The following is a 19,054-nucleotide window of genomic DNA, read 5'->3' as shown; positions in this document are numbered from 1 at the left end:
TTGCATCAAGTCTCAAAAATGTTTTTGAACAACGTTTTATACCCTTTTAACTCGATATTTGGTATGTGACTGGATTAATGAATTTGTTGCATTGATGGTGACCGATTTGCCATGGGGCCTAATTGACTGTGGCCGACTTGGTTTGGGTCCGAATTGATTGACTCGCAATCAGGCCTACGAGCTGTGCCATACCAGAGAAAACACGTCATCATCAACAATACAAACATTGCTGGTCAAATACGGGACAACAACGCCGGTATAGAGAAGAACTCGGCATACTGCTGGGAAGACAAAATTGCTCTTTCATAATTTATTGGTGGACTTTCCCTTGAAATTAACGGGTTGTTCTAGTCCTACAGGTGCCATAAAAAAGGTAACTGACTGATATTAAACATGGCAGACATAGTGAATGTAAATGTAGGCGGTCACGTCTACACAACAACAAAAAACACTTTGTGTCGTTTCCCTGACTCAATGTTGGGATGCATGTTTAGTGGCACACTACCGTCAGCTTTAGACAAAGAGGGCAACTACTTCATAGACCGGGATGGCACACTCTTTCGATACGTTTTAAATTTTCTTCGAACTTCTCGGTTAGTCTTGCCGAAGAATTTCACAGAGTATGAGCTGTTGGGTGCAGAAGCAGACTTCTATCAAATACCAGATTTGATCGATGCTGTTGCAAGACGTCAAAAGGAATCTGATGAGGATGCTGATCACGATGGTGATATAGTTGTTATTGAAAAGAGAATAGTAGTAGACAATGAACCGTGGGAACGAGCATCATGGAATGGGCCTGACGATCCGGGAGAAACATTTTCCGATTGGAGAATACAGGGAAACCAGCAAATTTTGGTAATTCTATTCGAGTACTTCCTTGAAATATGTCCTAAAGAAGATCCGATTGATGAAGAGCTTAATGAAAGGTATGATTTGGAAATGGAACCCTCAATTAAACTTGGTTCCAATGAATTGAGAATCAAAACCTATTTCATGTATGATGATCCAGCTGACGGATATAATCCATCCGCTAATGCTATTCAGAAAGAACTAGGTAATGGTAATGAGAGTCAAGCTCAGCTTCGTATCTATCGCTATTTGCTGACCAAATTGTGGGAACTTGGATACAGACTGTATGAAACAAAAACAGGAAAAGTCACTGATGAAGGAAAAAGAATCAAGAAAGGTGCACCGCTTATCATATTAAATGGTGATACATTTTATTTCAAAAACCCTGCACGGTAATTTGTATGATTGGAGCTGAACGCACAGTGCATCATCAGGCCTACCGTAGTCATGTTTTGTTTCATCATGTAGCAACAGAAATTAACTGGTTTGGGGGCACCCCCCTCACTCAGTGGATGACCGGAGTGGAGGTAGCCTACAATATATATAGGCCTAGCTCTTCGGTATCGAGATTCAAGACAGACTCGTTTTACAGGGTTGGTGTGATTTAAATCAAATAATTTTTTTTTAATCACTGATTTAAATCAACTTTTTCAGTTTTTACCGTTTTTGATCAATTTAAGTTAATTTCTATCTTGAATTGCCTGTTTTACTTCATTTGTATGTTTCTACACCTTTTGGATGTACAAGTAAATACCTCTATGATGTAATTTTATCTATTGCTAAAAAATCATTTTCAAGGTGCAGAATTCAACAGGTTTTCCCATGATTTTACCAAATTTTTTCTTTGAAATGTTCACATCTGAAAACATGTTTTGATTTTTTGTAAATACCTGATAGGATTGTGCATATGTCTAGCATTCCACTGGTCTTTTTAGACTTTATCAGGGGGTATAGCAGTTCTTGGGATGAAAAAAATCAAAAAAATCGATTTAAATTTTTTTTAAATCCGATTTAAATCAAATAAATCAATTTTTTGATTTAAAAAAAAATCAAAAGAATCGCCAACCCTGTCGTTTTATATGGAAAACAGAAGGGAACTTAGCTTCTAAAAATATACATTTGTGTACATACCACCCGTATGTATAGAACGTTTGCATCAGGGAATTCAGAAAAAGAAATTGAATTTTTAATGGTGCATAAATTGCATGCAACATTTTATCACTATAAGAAAGTTCAGAGGGTGCAACTGGACTGAACTTTTGCGTACATGGTACCGGTACTAGTCATCATTTGAGATTTTAAGGTGAGATATTTTGGCCTGCTATTTTTTCCAACATAAAATTAATTGACTTGCCTCACAACTGGAAATTTGTGTTAGGTATTTAACTTCCGAAACAAAAGCATTGGTACGTTACAACTCATTATAAGGAAGTTGTCAGGGAGTAAAACAGAGAAATAAGATCCAAATTTCGTTATACATGTATCAGTGTTGTAAAAACAATAAATAACAAATTAAAGAATTTTGTATCTTGGTTCTGGAAAAATACTTCTTTATAACAGGGTTTTTCTTATCAGATTTCGTTATGAGGTTTTGCTGTTTTAAAAGTGATCAAGTTCAAGATTGTTTTCAAATATGAAAAAAAACACCTCTAAATCCTTGCAGAGGGAGTGTCGCTATTAAATTGCATTGCCATTCCCAGTGTTTGTACGTGTTTTGATTTGATTTGTTCGGGTTTTTGACAACCCTGGATAACCCAAGAAAGCCTCTATTGAAGCTTATTTCCATTGGGGTCCATTTGAACAACGGGACGGGTTGGGAATAGTCAGGGGTTTACACCCTACTCTTTTCGAAACTGGCTGCGAGATACATGTACAGGTATAGCTCTCTGTACACGGGACCGACGGCTTAACGTCCCCTCCGAAGGACGGAGTACTTTCATGATTCATTTACCCAATTCTAAATGAACCACGGGGAGAGCGGAAGTCTGAATTTAATCAACAGAAGTTGCCAATCAATTTCAGACTTTTTTTTTCCAAGTCAATATCCCAGCAAATCGCCACCGCCGGGAATCGAACCCGGGACCTCATGCAGTAAAGGCAAGTACCCTAACCATTGCGCCACGCAATGTACCGTACAGTTTATATTTTTGTTGGTTTAATATCTTAGTGGCTTTTTCATGTTCTGCTATGCCCCAAGCAGTTGATGAAGCAATACCGGTAGGCCTACAATGTATATAATTATAAAATTGCCAAGTTCAGGAATTTTATATAATTATGTTTTCTTTCATAAGTGTAAAATTTCGTAATTTGCAAGAGCCTCTACCCATGCAGAGTTTTTGGAGATATAACTAAAATAAAGCATCACTTTTCAGTAGCTTTTAGTGGTTTGACAACATTAGCAAAACATTCCCATTGACATTAATTGTATACCGGTATTATTAATTATGCAAAAGTTAAAGCATTGACGAAACTATAATGATAAGGTACCGTCCGTACACTAATAAATATAAGCATGCGGTGCTAGTCATCTTGTATCTACGACAAACAATATACCGTACCGGTACATACATCATGTATATGTATGTAGAGCGTATGAAGAGATGTTATTGTCTTTGCATCAATCCCGGGGGGCACTCAACTTAAATTTTGGTAGAGGTGTGCGGCGCGGAGCGCCGAACTTTGAGAATTACATGTAAGAACTGATTTTCGGGCAAAATAGGGGCTTGAAGAACTGAAATTAGGCCCAAATTATAGGCTGTTGAGCTAAAAATGTCTCATTTTTTTCCAAATTTGAGCTTAAGGGGGTACTACACCCCTCGATAAATTTGTGTCTATTTTTGCATTTTTCTCAAAAACTAATAAGACAGTGGTAACAAAAGTTACGTATATTATAGGGGCAAGGAATCCAATTACTACACTGGAATTTCAGTGACCCAAGACAAGCGGTTCGTTATTTATGATAAAAAATAGGGTACCGCTAGGATGTACCTCATTTCCTATCATATATACTGAACTGCTTGTCTTGAGTCACTGAAATTTCAGTGTAGTAATTGGATTCCTTGCCCCAATAATATACATATATAACTTTTGTTACCAGTGTGATATTATTTTTTGAGAAAAATGCAAAAATAGTCACAAATTTACCACAGGGGTGTAGTACCCCCTTAAAGAGCTACAATTGTCAGAGTTTGAGGCTCAAAGAACTGGAGCAGATCCAAATGTGGGGCTTAACGAACTGCCGGAGAGCCTGAAAAAGGGACCCTTGACCGCCGCACATACCCACACCACCTTAATATGTGAGTGCCCCCCCCCCGGGGGCATCAATTGGCCAATATAATACCATTTTGTTTCTAGCATACACTACAAGTACGAGGGTAGATATATGTGTATATTTTATGGCTAAAATCGGGTTTTTCTTCAATATGAGTTATTCTGCCAGGTGTTTCGTAGCCCATGTATTGATCTTTTCTAAGATTCCTCAAGTAGTCGCTAGTTCCGCATATTGACATAAAATTCAATTCAATTAATATGCATGATCTCACAGAAGGTAGTCGGATGCCATATAGCTGTCTTTGTCAATAATCACTGTGTCAAGTTCGAGGGTAGGGACTTATATGCTTCCAGGAGCATATTTATTTGACGATAATATTTAGTAAGTGTTTTGTATTGTAACCTTAAGACAACTTCTCTATACAGTAAGCCAAAAAATTAAGGTACCAGTTGTGTTCACCCCTGTATATCCTAAATAAAATGTGTCAAATTTAAAACATGCAGTTATACCTGTACTCTTTAGTTCTGATTTAAGACCTTATTTGTTGAAATTGGTTGGGAATTAAAGAAACGGTGGTCTAAAACCTAATTAAGAAACGAAATCAAAAGTTGCACTTTTGTGTTCTAATCAATGAAAGCATGACACTAGTTTTAACGTGTTAATCAATGGAAGCACGGCGCTGATTCTCTTGTTCGTGAACGCATTGTGTGCAAAACAATAGGGCACGCAATCAGAGGATGATTTAAGGAAGCCCCATCATGCACTGCAAACGTGTTATCACTAGAGTTTCAACTGCCACTTTACTTTTCAAATCCCATTGAATTCTGTGCAAAAGATGTTGTTTAAGAATTGTGCGTGTGTCATTATTATTTGGTCGATTTCAGAACAAAAGTGATGTATGCATAAAGGATAATTCACACCTTTTTATTGTAAATATATCAGTCCAAATTCAAATTTAACCATGCCCGTCAATGCAATGTGCGAGCAGTGGTGTCATGTTCACTCACACAGCTGTGCTAACCGCAAGGCAACACAGTGGCGTGATGGGAAGTGCTTAAATCATCCTCTGGCACGCAATGGAGCAAACTGCAACTTTTAAATTGGCATCTTCCTTGGTCATATCTTTATTTCTTGAACACTTTCAACAAATGAGGTCTTAAACTCGAGCTAAGCGATGCAGCTATCGGCTGCTGGTTCCAATTATGACATATCTGTCTTTGTTTAGGATATACAATGGGTGAACATAACTGGTACCCCGTAATTTTTTGGCTTACTGTAGATAAAACATGTGTACTGATATAAAACGTCTTTCAAAGATCTTTATATAGTGTTTTTTTTTTTATTGTAGCCTTAAGGGAAGGGGTATGAACGTTTGGACAGTATTTATTGTGGGACATTAGAGCACATCAGACATATCGAATTGCATTCTGAATACGAAGAACGTCCTTCTGATATCAGATAATTTTGATTTTTTCGCAATGTAATACACATTTTATGGCAAATCATTAAAATTGATATTTTTGATATTTAACAGTACTTGAAGTAAACTTTATAAATCTGATGATTTATACTTAGTGTATGTAGGTGGGATGAAAAGCCGACGATCAATTGAACATTTTGACCTTTCGTATTGAAGATGTGGATTTTTTTCCCAAAACACCAAAAAAAATTAGGTCTTTTGGGGAAAAATCAATATCTTCAATATGAAAGGTCAAAATTTTCAATTGATCGTCGGCTATTCCTCCCAGCTACATACATTGTACACTTTAAGAATATATCATTAAATTGATCAAATTTACTTCGAGGACTGTTATATATCAAAATTTGAAAAATATCAAATTTTAATAATTTGTCATAAAATTTGTATTATATCGTGAATTTCAAAAATGAAAATGATTTGATATCAGAAAGACCTCCTTCGTACTCAGACCGCAATTCGATACGTCCGACGTGCCCTCATGTCCCACACAAAATACTGTCGAAACGCCATAAACGCTCATTCTAGATCCCTTAAGGGCGTACTACACCCATATATTGGTTTGATTGGTCTAAATAAATATTTTTTCATTTATAGCTAGGCGATATATGCACGGATCATGTGAAATAAAAAAATATGAAAAAAGAAGAAAAAAGTGCTTTTAAACAATTGTAGTAAGTCATTTTAGCCCTATATATATTTTGTTTACTGTATCCTAGTTACTCAGATGCGTGTTTCATAACAAACCATGATTTATTCTATTCAGCATGTTCATGAATAGAATACATTAAATCATTTGTTATACTCTCTATAGAAAATCTAGTGGTGCATGCAAAATATATAAACACTTACACAATGGATGTATAGTCATTAGTCAATAATATTATAATGTGTTGTTAGGAGAAGAAAAGGCTATTAGGTCACCGTATGTCAGGTTATAGGTCAATTGGTTCAGGTCAAATTTAAGCATCAATTTTGAATACACATGTGAGAGTTTGTGATATCATAATGAGGAATAATTTTGATATTCTGTCTTTAACTGGATATATATCGAGAAGTGCAAGGTGGATATACTAATATACCTTGGGATGTAAATGGTGAGTACAATTTAGAATGCCTAGTTGCGATGGATTTCACAAATAAATATAAAATAGTTACCAAGATCACAAACGTTAAGCTTACGGAAAACTACCCAATATGGTGGTATAGGTGACAAGAAATACAATTTTTTCAACATTGCTGTAGTATGGTTGTGGTAACCTGTTACCTGTGGCTTAATTAAGTTTCAGTGAAATAATGTCGCAAGTTAAAAATACAAAATATAGCTCAACATTGAAAATAGAAGCATTTTAACCAGTTCCTTTTTGGGGCGCCCTCTACGGAGGCGGCCCACAATATAGGCATGAGTTTGTGAGAAGCTTCTAATTTCACTCTTACTAGATTTACTCTGCAATTGTTTTGCTAAAATTATGCCCTTGCTCAGAAATAAAACCACAATATGCTTGGATTTTATTTTATTATTGTTTTCTGTTATGCACAGGATAAAATGGTGTGCGTATATTCTTTGTTTAAAAGACAAAATTAATGGATTTGTAAAAACACCAAATAAATCGAGACCTTTGACCTTTGTAACCACTTTGACCTTTGTAACCAGTTTACCGCCTCTAAGAACCCGATAGATGGTGACCAACACTATGGACTACAATAGCCTAATCTGAATGGCATAGTCCAATAACCTCAAATAAACAATCATAGTGCAAAATTTGACCTAACTTGCAGAGTATGAGTTTTTGTACCCAAAGTTTCAAAGTCAGGCATCTTATCAAGATCAAGATAGTGATAGTGACATAACAATTAACATGCTTATCTTACCAATGTCTTATCTATCTGCATGGGGTAATTGGAAATTATGGTGTAGCCTATTTGTTTTAAGGATGAAGCAACTGGCTCCTTTTGCATGGAAATTAGAACAAATTACTATACAAGCTGTATCAAAAAGTTTGGTACCCAGCAGTTTTGATAGTAATTGAAAAGCCTGGTTCTTCCAAATACAATATCGGGTCCCCCTTAAAATGATAAAATGATCAGACCATAAATCTTTTGTGACTGTTTATAACATTAATCAACAAATTATGCGGATCCTAGATGTGTCGAGGATATTATGTTTATGAACAAAACGTTACGTTTGTATTTTCAACATTGTTAATCATTGCTACGTGTATGTTAACAAATGAAAGTTCTGTAATTTTTTTAATTCTTCAATGCTAAGTTAGTAAGTATTTTTTTGGATATCATCAAATTGTAAATCTCTAATCAGATTTTCAGTGTGTTAACAACTATGTATCAAAGATGTTACGTTCATGTACAAAACATTAACGTTCTTATCTTGTAAACATTGTATACCCATATAGCTACTTTTATGAAGAATGAATGTTCTGTAATTGTTTTTTATCCTTCATCTCTATTAGATTTTCAGTGTATTAGCAAGTAGATGATGTAGGCTATTATGTATCACAGACGTTATGATGTATATGTATCACAGACGTTATACATTCATAAAAACTTTTCTTTTGGTCAACATAGATATTTTGCCAGGGGGAGCTTACTTATTTGTGTCTTCTATACTATCCATAATATACCCCCCTGCATAACGAAATTCAACAATATTCAATATCCAAAGCAATATCATCACTACAATATGCCCCAAAATTGAACTCCCCCACCCCACATAATCGCAAATTGACACGACAGCTTCATTCCAATTCAATTTATTTCATCCAAAACGGTCCTGTGATACACCTTCCCCAATCAAACACATTCCTCTTGCATTTGATCATCTTCTACTCTTCCCTAGAAAAAATCATTATGATACCAAATCCCCGGGACCAAATCTAAACACCATGCCATGGAATTCACCATATCACGTCCAAGCTCACATTGGGCGCCCCATTCCTTTTTAAAGGAATTTTTATTTGATAGTTGTGGAGCACCAAGTTCATGAAGTCATAAAAGAAATCAGGAACCACTTATTCCCATTTTACATATCAACTTTATTTCCCTAACGTGTTAGCAACACATATCCAAAATTTTAACGAAATCCGTTGATAGTAAGCTTTCCAAAATGAAGTGAATTTAAATCATCAGTGATGTACCACCTTTTGGCTTCTACTTTTAAAAGCATGTAAGCTACGTTGATACCGATGCCACCAATAAAACGAGAAGATTTGCCCCTTCATTTTGCATACCACTTTGTCCATTTTTTTTTTGTAATTTCTTCACAAAATGCAAAAAAATGCAAAAAAAAATCAATGGGTGTAGTACCCCTTAAGACAAACTCGTTTGAGATACGTTCATGTACTGATGTCTTCCAAAGATAAAGTGTTTGTATTTTGGTGTTAAGACATATTCTCTTGAATAAAACATTACATGCAACAGCAAATTGTTACGAAAAATCTTTATTACCAAGTGTGCGGTATATTTTAAGTTAGTATTATCGTCAATAAAAATAATGAAACATTTTCCCATACAATTTTTGGCACATATGCTTTGGGCACCGTTTCTATATTAGGCCTATACGCCCTTAAAAGGTGTTGGAAATCGTTCATATGTAAAGGTTTGCTTCAAAAACGATTTTCTTATAAATGCATCTACGCGCAGTTTCCATCTCGATAAACCCGAGTACACAGATCTATATTTCCAAGCACATCGAGTCTAGCCTCTGCGCAGTCTGTGATTGGTTGAGCGCATAGCATCATAAGAACTGTGTGAGATCTAGTGGAAAATAGATATCTGTGATTGGTTTTCGTTAAAACTTTAAATGTTCCCTTCATCCAATCATGACGCAATTCAATGTTTATAGCAAGGTGAATGTGGTAAATCTGTTGAAAACGACCTATCCAAGCACGTTTTGACTAAAATATAGGTTTCAAAAGTCAAAACCTCATGTCGAGGGCTTAGAGCAAAAACTAGCTATGTCCACGATTACATGTTACTCATTTCGGCAACAAATGGATGGTTAATTCTGCCCTCCAAAATAAATGCAAGTGACTTTGGGGTATATGCATGGTCACTTAAACAGTTAGCATGGTTAGTTAGACGCAAGTGACCATGTACATACCCCCAAATTCACTTAAATTTTAATAGAGGGCAGAATTAACTGTGGACATAGCTTCTTGCTCTAAGCCCTCGATGTGTTCCTTGCAATATTTTTCAAATTATATGTCATTAAATGAAAGAGCACATTTATATTGTTTACAATAGGCCTACTAGCTTCATTTCAATGAGCAATGGCGAATTCTCTTTAAATTGCAAATCTTTTTACTATTTTCGCCTGTTTTGTCATACGGTTGTAAATTCAATGAAATATGACTTTGCTAAAGAGCGCTTACAAATTGATATAAGGAACACGTTCAAATATGCAAAGCATTTTCCGCTGCTCGCTGCGCTCGCATAATTATATGATAATGCAATTTATGGTTTTAAATTTGGGTTCCCTAAAATATTACATGTGTAAAGGGAGGGGGAGGGGGCAAATATTTTGGCACGTCAACAAATAAACAGGGGGGCAAAGATATTTTGGCACGTCGAGGTGAGGGGGGGGGAGCTGACGGCCAAAGGGGGGGGGGGCACTCCACGATTTTGGCAGACCATTTTGAGAATTAACAAGAAAATAAAAAAGGCCTCCTCCTTTTTCCAGGCATTATTGTAGGCCTATACGATAAAAGCGTATGACCATTTACACCGATTTCGCGATAAAAAATAGAAAATAAAAAGACCACTCTTCCTCCCTTTTTTCAAAAACCATTTTTCATTTTACTTGGCCTTTAATTATGAAAAAGCAAGTCCTACCAAAACGATTTTGTCAATATTCTGCTAGGTACAGTAGCGTAACCAGCAAGAGGGGGGGGGCAGGAGGGACAGCGTGCCCTCCTGACAAAAAATGAAAGAAAAAAGTGCCCCTCTGACAAAAAAAATGAAAGAGAAAATCAGGAGGGATATCAAAGGAAAAGAAAAGGGCAAAATTTTCTACCAAAATTCAGCCCGATCATGGGCCAAAATAGTGTAAAATACATTGTAAAGATAAAGCCATTTCCATGAGAGATAAGCCCCCTCTAATTAGGGTAGCTGCAGGTAATATGGGACAGCAGGTAATATGGGACACCTGTTTTCATTTGAACAAAAGAGAAGGTACACACTTTAAGTTGATTTGTTAAGTGTTTAGAGACATCAATTGTGCTTCTAGAAATCTATAAATGCAGTTTTGGAGTCTGTGTATCAAACTCTTGGAAATCAATGCCAAAAAGAGTGAAATTGCCCAAAAATTTACGTCGTTTTTTTGGCCTGATATAAAATCAATGACGCCACATTTTATGATTGTGTATCCAAATTCCACTGAAAAGTGGGACTTTCCTTTTATAAATGATTATTTTCTCTGATTTTCAACTGAATGGGTGCAGGTAATATGGGACACATAGGAAATTGTGTGCATTGTCAATGCGAAAAGCAAAACTATTTAGAAAATTGAATTTTCTGGTTGAAATTTGCATTTAACATTCAAAATCATGTAACAAAAATGTTTTTAGAACAAAAGAGTGATTTTCTGAACATTTTGATTTTCACCATAGAGATAACACAGTGTCCCATATTACCTGCACATGCAGGTAATATGGGACACTTGACGATGACGTCATTTTGACGTCATAGCGTCCAAACAAACAAAACAAGAAAACATTGCCTGTTTTATTAATCTTAAAGGACAGGTTGTTCATCATAACAATCTCTTTTGGGCATATCTTCTATAGTTTTTATGCACATAAGCTAAACGTCCTTAATGGTCCCATATTACCTGCAGGTACCCTATCACAAAACCGTCCAAAAGTGTTTCTTGTATAGGCCTAAAAGGTCAAATAAAAAAATAAACATGTTTCACGTCTCCTCCCGCTTCCTTTTTTAAGGTTTCTTCAATTAGGCCTATAGGCCTATTTTTAATTTTTTGAAATTCAGTTAGACTATAACTTATTGAAGAAACCTCAAAAAAGGAAGCGGGAGGGGACGTGAAACATGTTTATTTTTTTTTTTTTGGCCTTATTTACAGCGTTTTATACACTTTATGTAACTCGACACTTGCTATGTGGCTGAATTAATGAATTTGTTTGGTAGGCCTATATTGCATTGGTATTATGGTATACATGTGACCGAAGTGGAATGGGCCCGAATTGACCGTGGTCGAGTTGGTTTGGACCCGCATCGCCTGACTCGAAATCAGGCCTACGAGCTGTGCCATACCAGAAAAAAATACGTCATCATCATGAACAATACAATCAACGCACGACGGAACAACAACAACGTTAACGTATAGAGAAGAAGTACTGCTGACAATTTGCTCTTTCATAATTATTGATGGACTTTCCTTGACTTGAACGCTTTGTGCTAGTGTAAAACAGGTGTCATAGAAAAGGTAACTGACTGATATTAAACATGGCAGACATAGTGAATGTAAATGTAGGCGGTCACATATACTCGACAACCAGAATCACATTGACACGCTACTCTGACTCAATGCTGGGATGTATGTTTAGTGGCACACTGCCAACATCAGTAGACAAACAAGGCAACTACTTCATAGACCGGGATGGTACTTAGATACAGACTTTAAGGTACATATTTCGAGGTGCATAACAGACACAAAATTTGTGTCATAACAAACACCAAATTGGTGTCGATGACCTGACATGCATGCATTCTTTTGTGATGGTCTTTCAATTTGTGTCGGTGTCCTTGGCAGACTTGACTATGCTTCAGTGGTCATGAAAGGATTCAATAGATAACCTCTGCCCCGCTAATCCCCAGCTATTGTCTGAAATTGCACCTCGGAAGATATATTATAACAACTCAGTCCCTCAAATGATAGTCATATAACGACCAAAAGATAAATGACTGACTATCATTGAGGACTGAGTTCCGCAGTCTAGATGGTACTCTCTTTCGGTATGTGTTAAATTTTCTTCGAACTTCTCAGTTAGTCTTGCCGAAGAATTTTACCGATTATGAGCTGTTGGTTGCAGAAGCAGACTTCTATCAGATACCAGATTTGATCGATGCTGTTGCAAAATGTCGCAAGGAATCAGTTTGGGATCCCGACGGTGATACAGTTGTTATTGAAAAGCGAGTACTAGTAGACGCTAAACCATGGGAACGAGAATCTTGGAATGAGGAAGAAGATCCGGCGGGAAAAACATTTTCCGATTGGCGAATACAGGGAAACCTTCAAATTTTGGCAATTCTATTTGAGTACTTCCTTGAACGAGGTCCTAAACGTATAGACCCTGCTGAAGATCCTATTGATGATGAGTTTAACTTCAAGTATGCTATAAAGGGAATGGAACCCGGAATTAAACTTGACTCCAATTCCAATGAATTGAAAATCAAAACCTATCTCATGTATGATCATCCCTATGATGGATATCATGTATCCGCTAATTCTATTCAGGAGGAACTAGGTAAAGGTGATGAGAATCAAGCTCAACTTCGTATCTATCGCTATTTGCTGACCAAATTGTGGGAGCTTGGATACAAACTGTATAGTACAAAAACAGGAACATTCACTGATGTAGGAATCCAAAAAGTTGCACCGCTTACCATATTGAATGGCGATACATTTTATTTAAAACAGGCCGCCCGATAATTTTTATGATTGGAGCTGAACGCACAGTGCATCATCAGGACTACCAGTAGTCATTTTTTGTTTCATCATGTAGCAACAGAAATTAACTGATTTTGGGGCACTCCCTCAGTGGAGGTAGCCTACAATATAATGTGACACGATCTGGTCCATGGGGGCCAAAGGAGGCATTTAAAAAAATAATGAGTTACTGTAATTATTACATTAAACATACAATAGGCTATCATAAAAATGAAAATACCAAAGGTTTAGCATACTTGTTTCTAAAGTTATGAAGTTTGTTATCTATTTTCTTATGTATTTTATTGTTTTTTTACTCCATATTTTCACCTTTATCTCAGTTTCAAATTTGCCGCCTTTGGCCCCCATAGACAAGATTCACAAGATCATCTCACATATCTCTTCTAAGATTCCCAATGCCTCATCATGAGCCAAACATTTGTCGATTTTGGATGAAACCTCAAAAAAATGTAATTTCAAAATCTAACACCAGGCAAACCTTTACACATGCTTTCTTGCACTCACAAGGTGGAGCTTGAGATATGCCTACCCATTGTTATCCAGGATGGATTGTTTTTCACCATCAACATAACGACTGCTCAGTGCCAGAAGTTGGAAAGTGCATATAGTTGCCCTTTGAACATTTGGCAATTTTATCTTACATGGTATATTGTACTCATCTACACATGGCAGCTACGCATTATAGCTGTTGCACTTGCCCACTTCTAGCAGTGAACAGTTGATAATATTATCATACCATAGAATTAAATGCCTCTACAATCTACATGTAAATGAGTTGTTTTTTAAAGCAAAAGGCAGAGTGCAGACACCCTCCACAAAATAGCATTTATTATGGAGTTTGAGCAGCTATTACTGCTACAGGTGGCTGTGCAAACAAATATTTTGTATAACCAATCTACATGTTTCTGTGGAGGGTGTTTGTCAAAAAACCCTCTTATTTAGAGAGACATGCATGTAAGTTGGAATTTGACAGTATATTTTTGTCAGTGACCACAAAAAATGACTCATTAGTTTGTGTTTCCTGCTCGCACCTATAATTCTAAAAGATGCACATGTTTGTCACACTTCTCATATAAACCTGCAAGTGGTTGAAACACTACATTGTAGATCTCCACTTTTTCTACATCAAAATGTAAACTTGGGATTGGTTACTTTTACATATTTTTTATGTTGATCCTGTGGAATATCAGGGCTGGAATTGAAAGATGTTTTGTTTGGATTGTGAAAACAGACCAATTTTGTTGAACAACAATTTAATATAAGTTTTTTTTCTATACATTTGTCAAAAAACAAAACAAACGACGGCCTATGTGTAAATGATTACAATATACATGTGTGTAAATTGCCAGATGTTCACAGGGCAGCTCTTGTACACTGTAAATCCAAGTGTTTAGGGTTTCTGTAACACTTTTTAAACACTGCAAGGTGTTTAATTTTTAATTTACACAGTAAAGGTATAGGACGGTGTACCTAAACACCAAAGTATTACACAACGTAAACACATAAACACAAAGAGTAAGCATATGAGAGTATTTAGATTCTAAACATTCAACATGTTTACTTTCAAAATTGTTTAGAAAGTAAACACACCAAATGTTTACGAAGTAAACACATGTGCATTTACTTTCCGAACAATATGAAAGTAAACATGTTGAATGTTTAGAATCTAAATATTCTGTGATTAATCTATGTGTTTACTTTGGTGTTTAGGTGTCCTATATCTTTACTGTGTAAATGAAAAATTAAACAGTATTTAAAAAGTGTTACAGAAACCCTTAACACTTGGATTTACAGTGTATTTACCCACTTCTTGCACTGAGCAGTCTATGTATCACAAAATATTTTCAATTTCTGTCACAGAACAATAGGGCTCTCAACTAACGGGTAATTACCGTAGGTACCCAATTGAATTTTCAGGCGGGAATTTGCGTACCCGAAAATACAAAAAAGGTAAATAATAATAAAATTACAAAAAATAATTGAAAAAAAAGGAAGATAGCCCCTAAATTACTTCTTATCCAAGGTTGGAAGCTGGAGAAATACTGCTACTGCTACCAAAAAAAAAGCCATTTTTTTAATTCAAATTTGGATAAAGTCCTATTGTCTTGAACCAGAGGAGGCTTAAAGGAATTCCTACAATGCACTATGATTGGGAAATTTGATCAATATAACCTAATTTTAAAGGCAAAGTCCCCATTGCCACACACACAAAATGGTAATTTTAAAACTGCAGCCAACGAGCTAATAGTTGAGACTTATGACTGATATTTGATTTTCTTACAGGAAACATTCATATTGTCCCACTGCATTAATTTTATTCATAAGTCTCGATGTTTTGAATGTTAAATAATAGGATGAAAACACCAGATATTTGCACACAATCCCAATGCAAGGTATGATCAACTGTACCACATGTGTACAAAAGCCAGACATATACAAGATCAGAAACCCCATTGGGTTGTGGGAATGCCTTTAAACATCCTCTGGTCTTGAACAGACAGGGACACATTGAATTAGTATGCATTGCTAGCTGTTCAATAGAAGCAAAAGTAAATAAAATGTACAACTTTATCCAACTTTAAAAAAAGATCTTTTTAAAGTAAGTTTCCAACCTCGAATAACAAGTAATTTAAGGCCTAAACATATTTTGTGTTTTTTCGGGTACTTTGACCTGGGAATTTTGACCCGGGTAGGCCAAGTACAAGCGAAAACTCTGGTCACATCCCCTGGACACATAATTATTGCACAGACCCTAAACTTAAATGGTTAAGTCTTTTCCTGACCTATTTCAAGAGTTTTTATAGCAATTGTAACAATTATTTGTTTCTTTCTTTTTGTTTTGAAAAGGTGTAGTTTTGTCTCAATTTTATGTGATGAAACCCCAACAATAGATGGTAGTGCTGATCAGATTTCTAACAACAATGACAATACCACGCAAGAAATCAAAACATTCTCCTTTAACTACTTGTTTAGTATTTCTTTTAATAGCTTAAGTTAATATCATGTATATCGTGTAAAATAGTGAGATCTTTTTGTATCGACATTTAACTACAGCTGCAGTCTGCAACCGCGAAAATTTCAGGTATGTCAACGGACACTCCTTCAAAATTTCAAAAACGTTATCATTCAACAAACAACCACCAGGAACATTAATTATTACAGTTGATACAGTTTCAATATCCAAAAAACATTGTTGTGTTGCGCTCCGCGACCAACCTTAATTCCTGAAAAACCACGGTCGTAATTTTGTTAATGACGATTTTACAGATATGTTACATCTATATGTTTAGAAAATAAATGTTTTTCACTTAAAATCAATATTTTATTGAAAGACTACATAGTCTTAAATTGATTATCTAAAACTGAACTGAACTGAACTGAACTATCTAATAAGTAGTCAAAATTGACAAATGTCCCAAGAAGGTGATTGTGCAGCTAAAAAAGATGACTGGAAAGTGGACTGGTTAAATATTAAGATCAACATTATTGTTGCACACTGCATTTGTAGTTAATATTCTTTTAGTGCATGTAAACTAGTTTTGTATTCTTGTATACTTTGTATTCTTACATACTTTATTTACTTGTAATCTCTCATTTATCCAATTCAACTTTTCGGTAAATCCCATAAGCCTTTGCGAGTATACCTGATAACTCGTCTTTTGACGTCACATCGATCTGCGCCGATGCGCACATCGTTTATCGCACATCGTTACTGCGCATTACAAGTCAGCGTGACGTCAAATGACGAGTTCTCAGGTGTACTCGCAAAGGTTTATGGGATTTTCCGAAAAGGTCAATCTCTAATGCTGGTTTCATACTTTCCTGCCACTTTGCCGCTCTTAATATGATTTTGCTTAAAAAAATTTATCAGTCGCACCAGAAACGCTAGCGGTGACCAGCGGCAAGCCGATATATCGATCACGCCACCGCTTTGCCCAAGCGGCAGCATCGCTGGGAGTTGAATTCAAGTCAACTCGGAGCGGTGCCGCTCTGACGTATGAGAACAAAATACGATTTTGGAGCGGTGCTGAGCGGCAACGGTGTCTGTCAGAGTCACGCTGCTGCCGCTCAGCGGCGTGTGCCGCTCCGCTTGCGTCATGGTGAAGCGTTACAGCGTATATGAAACCAGCATTACAGTATATGTAACACTAATAATAATATCAACTGATCATTGGAAAAAAATACTACCGAAAACTCACCCTTTTTTAGCCATACATGTATGTTAAGATACACATTAGTTGATCACGTAATGCGCATTTTGCATTCAAGATCCCGGGTTCTGATATAAGCCAGACAAAATCCTTATCAAGCAATATCATGTGCCGCATTCCTGAAAACATGTCAGTATATATATATTATAATAATTGGTCCACTTTTTGATATTGAGCTCTTCCAAAAAGTACATGTAGATGCACACCCGTATTATAGAGGAGTTCAGATTTCCGGACTTTTCAACCAGTTGTGATGATTGCTGGAAATCCAGTGCAGAAAGTGTCTACATGTAAATACGAGTAAATCCAACAAATAGTAGGTCTCATTCGAAAATCCTAAATCGGTAAAAATAGATTATTGATTTATCAATAACCTATGACATTCAGTTCTGTGTGCTTGATTACAGTAAAACATTGATAACTAAATGATTATACTTGTATTATTGAATTAAACTTGTGTTTAGTCCTAACAAACTAACATGATAAGTGTTTTCAAAAGTCTTCTCTGTATTTTCAACATCTCAATCTTTCCCGTATTCACAACACCCATTTTAAGGTGATGTGTAGATATGCATGTAGGGAGGGCCATATGCGGGGGACGGGGGTGACACGTCCCCCTAATTTTTACAGGGGGGACGATACACTCCTACAAATCATAATAGAAGAAAAAATAAAGCAAATAATTGCCTTTGCATCTTCCTTTTTAGTACGAAATACACTGCGGTTTGGAGCTACCCGGGGGGGGGTTATCAAGTTTGGTTTTGGTAGGGACGTGCCGCTGAGAATTTGAAAGTGGACCCATAAATATACCAATTTTTCAAGAAATTTGGGCCCATTGATATACCAAAAGTCAAAATTTTCGGCCAAATTTAACCCAAATTGTCTTAATTTTTACAAATTGTCCCAAAATTTGGGCTAGATTAGGGAACAATTGGGCTATTTTCCGAAAAAAATGAGAAAATTTTGAAAAAAAAGACCCATTCATATACCAAAATAAGCTTTGAAAAAGGGGTCATTGATTGAAAATGCTACCCATATTTGCGGCACGTCCCGTATGGTCATTTGTACTGTGTACCCCCCCGGCTCATCAACATTGTTAGATCTCTCATCATCTCCCTACTGCAATCTTCTGTTAAATGGGTATCAAACAAAAAGATCTGAATCGTTTACAGAAGCTCCAAAATAAATGTGCCCGGCTGATTTACCAACAACCAAAGTCTTGCCATATCACCCCCATAGCTCACTGACTTGCACTGGCTCCGTATTGAAGACCGCATCAAGTTCAAACTTCTCCTGTGTGTGTTTAAGTCACTGAATGGGCTCTGTCTTCAGTACATGGAAGATTGTCTGGTGGTGAAAAAACCTCGTCTTGGGTCAGTAACCACCCGTTCTTGTCACAACTTGAACCTCGACACATAAATGTGCTGGAGACAGGGTCTTCTCAGTGGCTAGCCCCAGAGCTTGGAATAATCTCCCAAATCACATTCATAATTCTGCAACAGTTGAAACCTTCAAAGCTGCTGTCAAAACTCATCTGTTTCAGA

At 36.3% G+C, this 19,054-nt stretch overlaps 1 protein-coding gene across 1 annotated transcript; it reads left to right on the top strand.

Moving 5' to 3' along the window:
- Positions 1-282: 282 nt before the first annotated feature.
- Positions 283-14,218, top strand: LOC140140668 (uncharacterized). Its single transcript, XM_072162426.1, has 2 exons — positions 283-1,241; positions 12,564-14,218. The coding sequence occupies exons 1-2, from the start codon at positions 394-396 to the stop codon at positions 13,279-13,281; spliced, it is 1,566 nt and encodes a 521-aa protein (XP_072018527.1). The 5' UTR covers positions 283-393; the 3' UTR covers positions 13,282-14,218.
- Positions 14,219-19,054: the final 4,836 nt, after the last annotated feature.

The sequence above is a fragment of the Amphiura filiformis genome, chromosome 19, assembly GCF_039555335.1.
Source record: "Amphiura filiformis chromosome 19, Afil_fr2py, whole genome shotgun sequence".
In the NCBI taxonomy this organism is placed as follows: Eukaryota; Metazoa; Echinodermata; class Ophiuroidea; order Amphilepidida; family Amphiuridae; genus Amphiura; species Amphiura filiformis.
Note: the sequence above shows the minus strand (reverse complement) of the source record. Positions and strands in the feature narration are given on the sequence as shown.

Coding starts and splice junctions, on each gene's coding strand:
- LOC140140668 (XM_072162426.1), top strand. CDS start 394: ATGGCAGACATAGTGAATGTAAATGTAGGCGGTCACGTCTACACAACA. Junction 1,242..12,563: donor TATTTCAAAAACCCTGCACG/GTAATTTGTATG, acceptor TGAGTTCCGCAG/TCTAGATGGTACTCTCTTTC.